The sequence below is a fragment of the Cryptotermes secundus genome, unplaced genomic scaffold (genome assembly GCF_002891405.2).
Source record: "Cryptotermes secundus unplaced genomic scaffold, Csec_1.0 scaffold693, whole genome shotgun sequence".
Classification (NCBI taxonomy): domain Eukaryota; kingdom Metazoa; phylum Arthropoda; class Insecta; order Blattodea; family Kalotermitidae; genus Cryptotermes; species Cryptotermes secundus.
This window is the reverse complement of record NW_019722434.1, coordinates 45,668-58,338: the sequence shown is the minus strand read 5'-3', so window position 1 is coordinate 58,338 and position 12,671 is coordinate 45,668. Positions and strand designations below refer to the sequence as shown.

General features: G+C 41.5%; 1 protein-coding gene across 6 annotated transcripts in view; it reads left to right on the top strand.

Annotated features, from left to right (window-relative positions):
* Positions 1–11,223, top strand: part of LOC111861440 (flocculation protein FLO11) — a 45,345-nt gene extending 34,122 nt beyond the window's left edge. For 4 of the 6 annotated variants that reach the window (XM_023846010.2, XM_023846009.2, XM_023846013.2 and 1 more), the window contains 2 exons: positions 2,097–2,417; positions 8,077–11,223. In XM_023846010.2, coding sequence (XP_023701778.1) covers positions 2,097–2,417; positions 8,077–9,528 — 1,773 coding nt within the window. In that variant the 3' untranslated portion in view covers positions 9,529–11,223. The remainder of the gene's footprint in view (positions 1–2,096; positions 2,418–8,076) is intronic. The other 2 variants (XM_033750329.1, XM_033750330.1) reach the window with 2 other exon arrangements.
* The last annotated feature ends 1,448 nt before the right edge of the window (positions 11,224–12,671 follow it).

The window sequence follows — 12,671 nt, the reverse complement described above, 5'->3', positions numbered from 1 at the left end:
ACAATTTCTTCAATGGTCTGTCGTCGATCTTCCTTGATGATTTCACGAATTTTTTCAACATTTTCGTGTTCGGGCCTTGGAAGGACGACCAGAATGAGGTTTGTCATCAATTGACATTTCACCATTTTTGAAACAGGAAAGCCACTCAAACACTTGAGTTTTCCCCATAGCATCGTCCTTGTATGCCGTTTTTAACATTTCAGGAGTTTCTGTTCCACTTTTCCCGAGCAAAAAGCAGAATTTCACCGCCGCACGCTGTTCACGAAAATCAGCCATTGCAAAAACGACGATCACACAAAACAGTTGTCACTATAAACTCTGCCGAAACTAGTCCTTACCTTCTGAAGCAACGGTAGTCGGCTTATCGACTCAGGAATGTTAGCTGTATGGGCTCCTAGCAGCAAAACGCAGTACTACAAAAGCTCTGCCCACAAAAAAATTAGTTCGGTTTCGTTTGGGTACCCCATCGTATATATATATATTTCCAAATGGGATGTAGTGCTTTCATGGAATTAATCATGAGATTGGGAAACACAAATGACTGACAGTAAAACTTAGTCACAACAACCATATTAGGTATTTCATAAGCTAAAATATGAGTGATGAAAGACTGTTAACTATATTTGAAAGGAGGATCCTGAGATATATCTTTGGACCATTGGAAGAAAAGAGAATATGGAGGAAGAGATATAACCATGAGCTATACAAACTATTTAATGAACCAGACGTTATTGGATTTATAAAGGTGAAAAGGCTTGAATGGGCTGGACACAAGATATGTGCCAGCAAGAATAGAACGATTAAGAAAATACTTAATACTAAACCAGAAGGAAATAGAGTGGGAAGACCAAGGTTAAGATGGGAAGAATGTGGCGGCAGGACATAACAATTTTGGGTGTAAAGAACTGGAGGAATGTAGCATCGAATGGAGAAGAATGGCGAGCAATCCTGAGGAAGGCCAGGGCTCACAAAGGGCTGTTGTGCCAGTGATAATGATGAAAATATGAGTGAATAATGTATTACGAACTAGAACCACAACTGGTGGTAGAACCTGAAGGTTTAATGCTTCTAATACTGAGGCCCCTCATTGGACTTGATCCTGAACAAATTCCATCCACCTCCCATCTTTACAACCTGCCTCCAAAAGGTCGATCTTAATGTTATCCTCCCATCTCTGTTTTCCAAAAGCTTTCCCTGTCAAATTCTTTATGCATTCCTTCGCTTTTTCATCCTAGTCACATGCTCTGGTCTTCTAGTGATGTTAAGTACAATAGACCAGTGTAGGTTGCGGTGCAAGGGCCGAGAAGGCCCATCCCCCTTATACATTCTTGCATTCTAGTGATGTTTATAAATCACCAAGTTCCTCATTATGAAGTATCATAAGTTGTGCACTCATTTTATCCCTCTTAGGAACAGCTGATTTCTCATGTGCACTTTGTTTCCAGATTTATAATATAATTCATGTTACAAAAATTATTTTTTGTGTGTCATGTCCTTCAGAATTATGGAAAGTAAATAAGACGGATGACAGTTTTAAAAGTGAATGATGGAAAGCATTTCCATGATTTATTCTTATCCTGATGTCATGATTTACTTTATTTCTGTTGGTGTTCTTCCAGAATGCTTAAACTTTGGAACACGAACAGTAACATCCATATTGTATGAACTCAGCTAGACATGTCCTTATGCCTTTCACATAACCCGAGAAGATTCTTGGGTGTTCAGAACCCAGTGCAGATGTTATACAGTACTCCACATTTTTTTAGTCTATAAACAGCTGATGTACGTACATGGTCCTTAAACAAACACTCTCTATTACTTGTGCTTCAAAAGGAAAGAAGAAATTAATTTAACACTAAATTTGAACTCGTGTCATGTTTTGTGGACTCTTTATGAAACGCAAGTGCTTCAGTGTAGCAGTATTGAGGACACAGACTAACATCTGCTCCACCTACTGGTTTTTTGGTGGGAAAAAATTCTCATTGTTAAAAGTCATAATTTTTTAACGTTTGTTTTCTTAAGGAAAGCATATACATGCTTAGATCATTGTACTTTGCAAGTACATGTTGCTGTGGGATGGTACGATCTCAGTATAGTTCGAATCATATTTGCAGCCACCAGCCCCGACATCACAGTACCTCTACACTGCCTCAGCATCTTCCTCGAGTGCAGCAGCCCCTGGAACTGGTCCACCTGTGACACAGGGCTCACCCATGTTGGGTGCCCCTGCACCCTTGCCACCCACACAGCACTACTATGCTGCAGCACATCTGAACTCGACTGACCTGTACTACAGTGTTCCACAGGCCTACCCTGCCATGAATAGTAATGAGGGGGTTGTGTATGAGGCACCCTCACAGACCGAGACATCCAGCAACCAATCTGCTGAAGTGAGTGCAATTTGTGAGACATTCAGGGTGAGCACAACTTCTAGATCAGGTCTGCCTTGTTATTTTTGTGTTACTTGAATTGTTTACTTTAATAATCAAAGATGACGATGCATAAGGAGGTTATATTTTTTAGTAATCAACTCTATGGAGTAGGGCCTTTCTTGGGATGCTAATAGTTACTTAGCTAATTAAGAAATTCTAATGTCTTTTGTGGAACCTGAAGGTTCATTACCATATACATGGTACAGTCATTAAGTTCGTGGACTGTGGTGTTTATCACATCATATTACAAGGTATTCACATACACTTATACATATTCACATCGGCCCTCAAAATAGTTGCCGTTGGCTGCTATACAAGTCTTCCAACGTTGATATAGCTGCTGCAGCATATTGGCAGGAAATTCCCGTACAGCATCTCTTGTGGCATTGAAAACCTCCTTGGATGACTGAAATCTATGACCACGTAGCTTTGCTTTCAAGCGGTGAAAGAGGAAGAAATCGCATGTTGCAAGATCAGGTGACTATGGAGGGTGTGGCAAAACGGTGACCTGTTGCCTTGCCAGTTCGTTTTGGACAAGAACAGAGCGATATGCAGGGGTGTTGTCATGTAGCAACAACCAATTCTTCCTGCCCCAAAGCTCAGGACTCTATGACGAATTGAATCGCATAGACAGATAAGGATCTTCTTGTACCTGTCCTTGTTTATAGTTGCTCCATGTGAGATAAATTCCATGTGAACGTTTCCTGACGAGTCGAAAACAGTTCAAGCATCACTTTGCCTTTTGGCCGGTCCTGTTGCGGTTTCTTCTTTCTTGGCGATGATGGTAGTTTCCAAGTGGCTGATTGTCGCTTCAGTTGTGGATCGTAAAGAAGACACCATGTTTCATTTCCTGTAATGATCCGGTTGAGAATTGTCTCATCTTCGTCAGCACTACTGATCAGATCACCACAAATGTCCATGCGATTGTCACGTTGGTCTTGCATCAGGATGCGTGGAACACGGCTCTTAGTAACACGCAACATGTTCAGGTCATCAGTGAGAATTTTGTTGCATGTACCATGCCTTATCCCTACTGCTGCTGCGATATCATGTATAGATTGGGAGCGGTTGGTGTGTACCAGTGTTGCAACTTCTTCGATCTTGTGTTCAGTTTTGACTGCTTTTGGCCGACAACTACACTCATTGTCCTCCAAACTGTCTCCCCTGCGCAAAACGTTAGTGCCACTTAAACACGGCACTGTGGCCCAAAGCTTCTTCGCCATACACTTGCTTCATCATGTTAAACATTTCGCTAGGGGATTTGCCTAGTTTTTGGCAGAACTCGATGTTTGGCCATTGTTCAAACCGCCACATTTTCGATTTCCGCCACTCACATTTAACTTCAGTTCACAATAGAGGCCATAGTTCTGCGTACACTGTTTGCACACAACTGTCTCTTGCTGTGATGAGAGGTGAACTGGCAGGGCATCATATCATGCCTCAACCTATCTGCTGTAATGCAATGCAACAGCGCCTTGCAGCCAGTCCATGAACTTATTGACTATGGTGCTATACACACACACACACACACATATATATCTATATAAATAAAAATGTAAATGTTCGTTTGTTCAGGATCTTAAATCTCCGAAAGTTCTTCCCCGATTGCTTCGAAATTTTGACACAACGTTGCATTCGAATGGACACATGTTTTTATATACCTATTATATAGATGTCACACCTGTGACAGGTAAAAACATGCTTCTTTTGAAAAACAGAATTGGAATTTGGAATTCAGAAGAGTTACCCCTATGGAAACGCTAGAACTGACCGTTGCATAGGAAGTAACAATAGCGATATTGTATCGAATCTCCACGGTTACAACAAATACACGGAGCGTTCCCACAGAGACAACGCAATAACAGTGGGTCGCTGCGTAGGAATCGCGGAATCAACAAAGCAATGTTCCCGCGGTTATGACAAAGGCTCATTTGCGTAGCAGTGGCCGAGGGTATAAAAGGGGGTTGAATTCATTTGCCCAGTCAGTCTTGGAATAGCTGCTGCTGAAGAAGGTTGGAACCTAAACGCCAAGAGATACAGAAGTATTGGTCGAGAGATTGTGTAACCAATAACTCTAATACTGCAAGTGGCGATAAATGTAAAGTGTGCAAGTGAATTACAGTAAAGATTCGCTATAATTAATATGGTGTAAAGTTATTTGTAGTGTGACATACCCAAACACGCTACATGCATTACTGACTCGTGCAGCACGGCACATCCACATCAAATTCGTGCATTGTTTGCAATCATATTGACCACCTGCTCTCCTTCATCTCCAGCAGAGTTATGGGAGAAATATAAATCGCACATGGCTGAAGATATTTTCTGTCGAATACGCAAGGAAAATTCCAATATGAACGTGGATTTCACAGCAGAAATCTGCAACGAAGCGTTGATAATGATTGAAGATTTGTGCTTAGAGATTGCGAACAAAGTTCTCAATCAATTGGGATGCCATCACTGAATCGATCTGCTGCTGCTTCGTTCAATGTAGAATTGTGTCGTGAACAAAATTACAACACTGGTGATCTTTTGTCATATGTGCAATCAAATATTCCTAAGCTAACGCTTGAGCAAAAAGGCATTTATGATCAAATATTGCAAACTGTCAATAACGGGGTTGCAGAATTCTTCTTCTTAGATGCGCCAGGAGGAACTGGTAAAACGTTCCTAATTAGATTGATTCTGGCAGCAATTCGATCCCAAAATAACATAGCCTTAGCCCTTGTGTCGTCCGGAATAGCTGCGACATTGCTACCAGGTGGAAGAACTGCTCATTCCGCTTTGAAATTGCCATTGAATGTGCAATTCATTGAAACTCCCACGTGCAACATTTCCAAAGGATCAGGCATGGGAAGGGTATTGCAGAAATGCAAACTTATTATTTGGGATGAATGCACAATGGCGCACAAAAAATCGCTTGAGGCTCTTCGTCGATCATTGCAAGATTTGTGTGGAAACATCAGACCATTTGGGAATGCATTAATATTGCTTGCAGGAGATTTCAGGCAAACATTGACTGTAAATCCTCGATTGACACCAGCGGATGAAATAAATGCTTGCCTGAAATACTCTACTTTGTGGCGACATGTAAAGATGTTAAAATTAACTATAAATATGTGTGTCCAGCTGGAAAATGATCGATCAGCTGAGATATTCTCACATCAGTTGCTGAAAATTGGGAACAGAAAGGTGCCAGTTGATCTGACCTCAGGACGAATTTCGTTGCCTCATAACTTCTGCAATTTAGTGGCGTCAGAAGAAGAATTGGTTGAAAAAGTATTTCCCAATATTCAGACCAATTATAAGGATCATGATTGGCTGAGTGAACGAGCTATTCTTGCGGCCAAGAACAAAGACGTCTACGAACTTAACAATATCATTCAGTCTAACATTCACTGCGAGGCAGTCACATACAAGTCTGTCGACACTGTTGTGGAAGCAGATGAAGCAGTTAATTATCCAACAGAATTTTTTAATTCACTCGATCTGCCACAGCAACGCGTGGCCGGGTACAACTAGTATATATATATCTGAAACACACAACAGGATTCAACCAATGAAGATAGTTCATTACCATGTTTACAAGAGTCTGCCACTGCTCTCTGTCATGAGCCAGATGAATCCAGTGCATGCTTTCCTATCGGTATTTCTTTACAAATCCATTTTTAATGTTCCACCATCTTTGCCTGGTTCTTGTCTTAGGTTGTCTGGCTAGAACTTTGTATGCACATCTAATCTATCCTAAGTATGTTACATTCCCTGCCCATTTCTTGCAGCAACATTTTTGTAGTCAAGGTTGCACAGACCTGTAAGATATAATCAGGTCAGTGAATTCATATGGCCAGTGTTTGGATAAGTGTCACCAGCCTGAGCCTTCAGCCTTCATAGAAATTCACACATCTTTGAAATATCTTTGATTATATCGGTAAAAGGTAAAGTAAAGTTGTTCCTGTGCATGACTAATTAAGCATTATGCCGTGAAGGTGTATGGGGAGTGGATGTATAGATCCACATTTTCTTGACCTCAGCACTAGCTGGAGGTGAGTTAACAGCTTCACACACTGACCACTTTACCCTCCCCCTCAGGAAGAGCCCCTGGTACCCATTGAGTAACCCCAGAGCAGGTCTGGACAATGTGGAGAAGAGAAAATTATGGACTCTACCAGGACTCAAACTGTGACCCCTTGGTCATCCAGCCCGTAGCTAGTCACTATACTGGAAGCACTATGCTACAGGCTGGAAGGTCGCTGGTCTTAATCCTTTCAGGTGCACAATGGCCCTGGTATCAATTCAGCCTCTAATAGAAATGATCACCAGGAATTTTCCTCTGGGGCAATGAGCAGTCAACATGTAAGGCTGACAACCCCACTGCCAACTGTGAGCCAATTGTCTAGAAAATGTGGGAGTCTCAACATCTCACAGCCCTATGGGCCTCCATGGCCTCTTGCAGGGACATAATTATGTCAGTACTTTACAAAACTGCAATTTTCTCTGTTCTGTCATTGTTTAATAATAATAAATGTTATTCATATTCATGCTTCTTTTCCTAGACGTTGAATGCACGGAGCATGGAATGTGTTAGTCCTCAACATTTCATTCCAATCTAAATACAAAAATAAATTTAGGTCTTAACATGTTTTTGCACTCTTGATACATAGAAACTGACCTGAGATCCAGTAACGCCTGCAAAATAGACTATAAATCTGTTGCTTCATTTCTGGGAACACTTAGACTTGACTTTCTTGCTGTTCAGTGTTAAGGGGAAGATGACTGTGTGTATGCATGGAGACACTAAGGCTTATGGTGTGATTTCTTTCCATTCCTTCCTCCCAACATTTGAAAATCATCCTATGTGTGATCCCATAACTGTGTACATGATATATTTGGAATGTTTGCACCATTCATAATATCATTTGTGAAGACTTGAAACCACATGGTAACACTGTCGTTTTATATTTATCCTTCTCCTTTATGGAACTATAGCCAGAAATGTGAAGTGGCATTGTGATGTGTTAGAAACATGCATGTATAATAACATACCTGTGTTTTTAAAATTATCAATATGGTGGTGAACTGTTCAGGTTTCTATGTAAGTTTTGAGGTTTTCACAGCAATGACTATGAAGAAAGTTGTCTTCTGGGTTTAGGCGCTGTGTATTCTTCGTTTTGGCCGACGTTTCGGAGGAACGTATCGCCTCCATCTTCAGAGCAGATGAATGGCTTGGAATGCAGCTACTGCTCTCTGCATTCCAAGCCATTCATTCACCTACTCTGAAGATGGAGGCGATACGTTCCTCCGAAACGTCGGCCAAAACGAAGAATACACGGTGCCTAAACCCAGAAGACGACTTTCTTCATGTTCAGGTTTCGTTTGTCAACTTTCAGATGTTGGATATCATGAGTAAAGTGAGGTCACTTAGTTATACAATTTCTGCAGGCTTCTCCACAAAGGTTTATGGGAACTGAAACCTGACACTGTACAATACATGTGTGTACTTGAGATGAGGAATTCCAGGCTTAAGATGTTTTCATGGCATGAGTGTTAAGTTTCATAGGCATGAAGCATGCAATTATAATAACTTTAAATAGTATAGCATAAACTTTAATTGAGTTTTCTTCTGATTGGTTTGTGTAATTTGTAGGACAGTTGTTCGAATTCAAGCAATTCAGACACTGTTAGAAGTGGAGGTGGCAGAAATTACAGACTCCCACCAGACCAGGAGAGGACGAACGCTAAATGTGACAGCAAGTTGTCAGGTAACTGTGGGTGGGTGGCACCCATCACCACAGCACACAGCCAGCCTTTGACCATCAGTCAGCGCCAGAATGCCTCAACACCTGTTGTTTCCCTCCGGAAACTCCAGCAGATGGGTGATGAATTGGATATCTGCCCCAGCAAGAAGAACTCATTTGCGGCAATTGAAGACTACATGACCACTGCATCCCCCCAACAGACATACTATCAACAGGTACCACCCCCTTTGCCAAACCCAAACAAGTCCCAGACCCCTCTGGTGCCTGTTCTATATCAGTCTGTGCCACCCATGTTTGTCACTTCAACAGGCCAGCCATCTGGAACCGTTCCCTACATGAACCAGTTTCCACCACCTGGCATAGTGAATGGCCATTCTGAGCATCCTGGTGGAAACTATCCTGTGCAGTTTCAAAATCACCGAGCCCCTTACATGTCAAAATCTTACACAAATCGGCGTGGTGGAGGGTCATCGTCTGGCAACCAGTCTTCACCCATGTCAGTTCATATCCCACCGTTTCCTCCCAAGTTCCATTTCTTAAATAATAATCACATGTCCATATCAGGTGTCAATAACCCTCATATTCAGAATCAGAAGCGTCACAATAGGAATCAACAATATCGAGGGCGGGATAGTGGACGATACATGGGACCTAATTCAGGCAGATTGCAGCGCCAGTGCATCAGCACTGGCACTGGTGGTGGCATTGTCAATAAGAACTCTTCTTGTGCTGTGTCCACCAGCAGTGTTAGTGCCCCTGCTGAGAGCAGTATACCACACATCACCTCCACTGCCATCATCACCATGACTACTACCACTGCCACTACTGCCATCACTGCTGCTACTGCTGTTACAAGTGCTACCACCATCACTGATGTCCCTTCCCCACCTCCTGCCCCATACTCTCCTATGACCCATCCTGTAATTGATTCCACTTCTCCTCCCCAACAGACGCAGTTCTACCCTGGCACAGGAAGTAGTGCAGGCCGTCAGTCCTACCGTCCTCCCTCCAATGGAATGCAACAACAGCTTGGTATGCCACAACGGCGATTCTTCAGTAGCTCACGCAAATCTGGCAATAGCACATCAAATGAGGGTAGCACTCCAAACAGTGCAAATTCTCGTAGCAGTGGAGGAGCTAATGAGAAATACTCGAAGAGTGTGGTGAACAGTATGGAAGTTTTGTCTGTAGCAGGAACTTCGAGCATCAGCAGTCTCATAGGTAGTGTTGATGAGGAATCACTGGGAAGTGCGGGAGATGCACCTGCTGTCCTTGCAGCCCCCAGTTGTGTTCCAGTGATGCACGAAGCATGCCACCAGATGCAAGCATTGAGTCTCTGAACTGTCCAGTACTTTTAGTTAACTTATTTCTACTTTTAGTAATGTATATTTTCTCTTGTAATTTAAAATATTTGGTGATGTAAAAATTAGAATTGTATAACTTACCATGTAGCATATATTTGTTTCGTAAAGTAATTTCTTGGAAAGAAGGATGTGACAAGAAAGGATTGTGAGAATTAGGGACTTGGTGTTAATATGGCAGCAGGCAGAATGTGGGGTGTGAGAACACATGCTGCAGTTCCAAGAAGTTACTTCATTCCTATGTTGCCTTTTGTTGCTAGTTACTTTAAGTATTGGGTGACTTGTGCCCACTTGGGGGAGTTTTAACCTGGCCGCAGGATGCACAACCCTCATGGCAGCTGGTGAAGTGTGTCACCTACTTATATTCTCACCTGTTTTAATAACAATAATAATAGTAATAATAATATGACAATAGTTATAATCTTGTATCTTGTAGCATATTGTACCTTTTCAAAGTGAAGACAACACAAAATCTTGTGTTGAGAATTTAAATCAGTTTATAAAAATAGCCATAATTATTTGATTAATGTGTTCATTGTGTGGCAAGGAGATATTTATTTTTGCGTGGCTTGATTGGTATTTGTTTCTGCATAGACGAGAAACATTGCTGGAGGGACCAGTCTCATGTGCAAAGTTTGCGTTGCTCAAATACCATCGCCAAATAAATAAAATTGTATATTTATCATACTGCAGTGTAAAGTTCCTATTGTATGCTCATGGAGAATAAGGTTTTCTGAAAGAGTGGACTAAATGAGATGAAACTGAAGGTGAGCTTTCAGTATAGAAAATTGGTTCTACTCAAACATGTTCTCATCCGAAAGAGTTCTCAGGTTTTACGTAGCTAGTCATGCCATGTAATTAGCCATCTGTTGGCGGCACGAACAAAAAGACTAATGTATATACACACTACACCGTATGCTACTGGAGATCTTTAGGAAGTCTTCCAGTTTTATGCAGACAGGGGCATGATGCATGAATGCACTTCACCTGTAAGTTTCATCAGATCAAAGTGGAAGGTTTTCTAGATTAAAGCTCAGATGTTTTACCTTTGGTATCACTGGTGGGCTGCAGTGGTCTCGGAACATACGTTACCCTTGTGCACCTTTTTAATAAAATGGCTGTGAGCTAAATAAAACTGATAGAATATATAGTGCTGCAAGAACTACTAAGTGCCTTTTGTATTTTGTTCGCAGTGCTGTGACAGCGTGTGTGAGTGACCTACTTTGCAGTTGTTCTTCCCTTTTATGATTATCGGTGGGCATTGTTGTGAGCCACTTGTGCATGATCTCTCTCCCCTCGCCTGTGTGATAATATGTTTAAGTATAGAGCTGCCACTGTGTAATTTATATAAGTAATACATACACAACAATAATGCGAATTAAAAAAAGTACAAACTTGTGCAATAATTTGTGGAGTATTGTACTCTGGCTTTTGTTTTTCCCCTACTGTTAAGGATGTACAGTAAACGGTTTTTATTGAAATTCTTGAAAGTGCCCCTCCCACTTTGTGCTTATAAAGTGGCAACATGTTGCGAGGAGCAAATTTCTGTGATTATAGTGAGGGGACAATGAACACCACAGTGCAGTAATCGTTAATGTGTAAGGTACGAAATGTATGTAGAATTGTAGCAGCAGTTTGTACTTGTTAAAAAAATAATAAAATTGAGAAAGTGTTGATGTATTGCAGTTAATGTCCTCACAGTCATGAGAGATGTCAGTATCTGGACAGTGTAGTGTCAGATGGTAGGAAGGCTGGTGAGTGAAGAACTGGGAAAGGGTGTGAAGGAAAGCAGTTGTGAACTTTTCCAGCCTTTGACTGGAGGGACTGAGAAAAACCTGAGGAAAGGCAGTATCCTAGCCAAGATTCAAGCCAAGCACCTCCTGAAGACAAACATAGACCTAGCTTAGCTTGTTTGGTCATTTCATAAATGTGTATGAAGTGCATACATTTAAAACATTGATGGGGAGGCTATGTTAGTCTTAAGTTACATATCTCGTATCAGTAGCTTTGATCAAATTTGATAGTGGGGGTTGGTGAATTTAATTTGTCATTACATTCCACGTGATGGTCCAGTTGAACTTGGTAGTTACTTATCAGACATGATACCTGATAAAATATGTCAGCAGAATGTGATTTCTATTTGAGCCTTTTGTTAATATGTAATAGATGTGAGGCAGTAATGTAAATCTGTCTGCATTTCAGATTTACATAGTGAACAAACATTTATGTCTCAAGTAAATTGACATCAAGGTCAAGAGGAGACTGAAGACTGCAGAGAACAAATTGTTTTCAGCAAAAACAGTGTGCCTAAATTGTGGATCCTTTCCAATTATTGAGGCTGTACCAGAGTATATACAGTTTGGATTTTGGAGGACTGCTGTCCATGTTTAGCAAACCATATCATCATCATCACTGGCACGACAGCCCTTTGTGAGCCATGGTCTTCCTCAGGATTGCTCGCCGTTCTTCTCTATTCGATGCTACATTCCTCCAGTTCGTTACACCCAAAATTCTTATGTCCTGCCACACGCATTCTTCCCATCTTCACCTTGGTAGCAAACCCATATTATTGGAAGAAATGAAGATCAGAATAAAGGGTGTAGGATGAAAGGATTTATGAATGATATGAGGCTTTTTTAAACAAAGATATATTTTAGTAAAAGATATGGATGTTGGTGTGTGAGAGGTGAATTGGGTAGCATCTTTATGCAAAATATTAAAGAAGCCGTTTTTGTGCCAGTTTTCTCCAGTTGCCATACATGTCAGATCTGATAACCGAACTATGTTAAGAAACCATGTATCTTCGCGGTGGTGGTGGGGGGGCGGTGCATGAGGCTGACAACCTTAAGAGTAATCTGTGAGCCGATTGTCTAGAAAATGTGGGAGCCTCGTCGCCTCACAACCCTATAGTCCTTCACGACCTGTTAGAGGGATAGCTTCAGCCACTGTCAAGAAAATCCTGTACAATAACGCACATGGGATGGTATGCAAAGATCTAGTTAATTCACAGGGTATTAGGCAATTACAAAAAATATCTTAGGAGCCGTCACCCTTACGTCCTGAAATTAAGTCCAGCGTGCCTTCAATAAGCGGCTCTATCACGGCCACACCAGTATTAAACA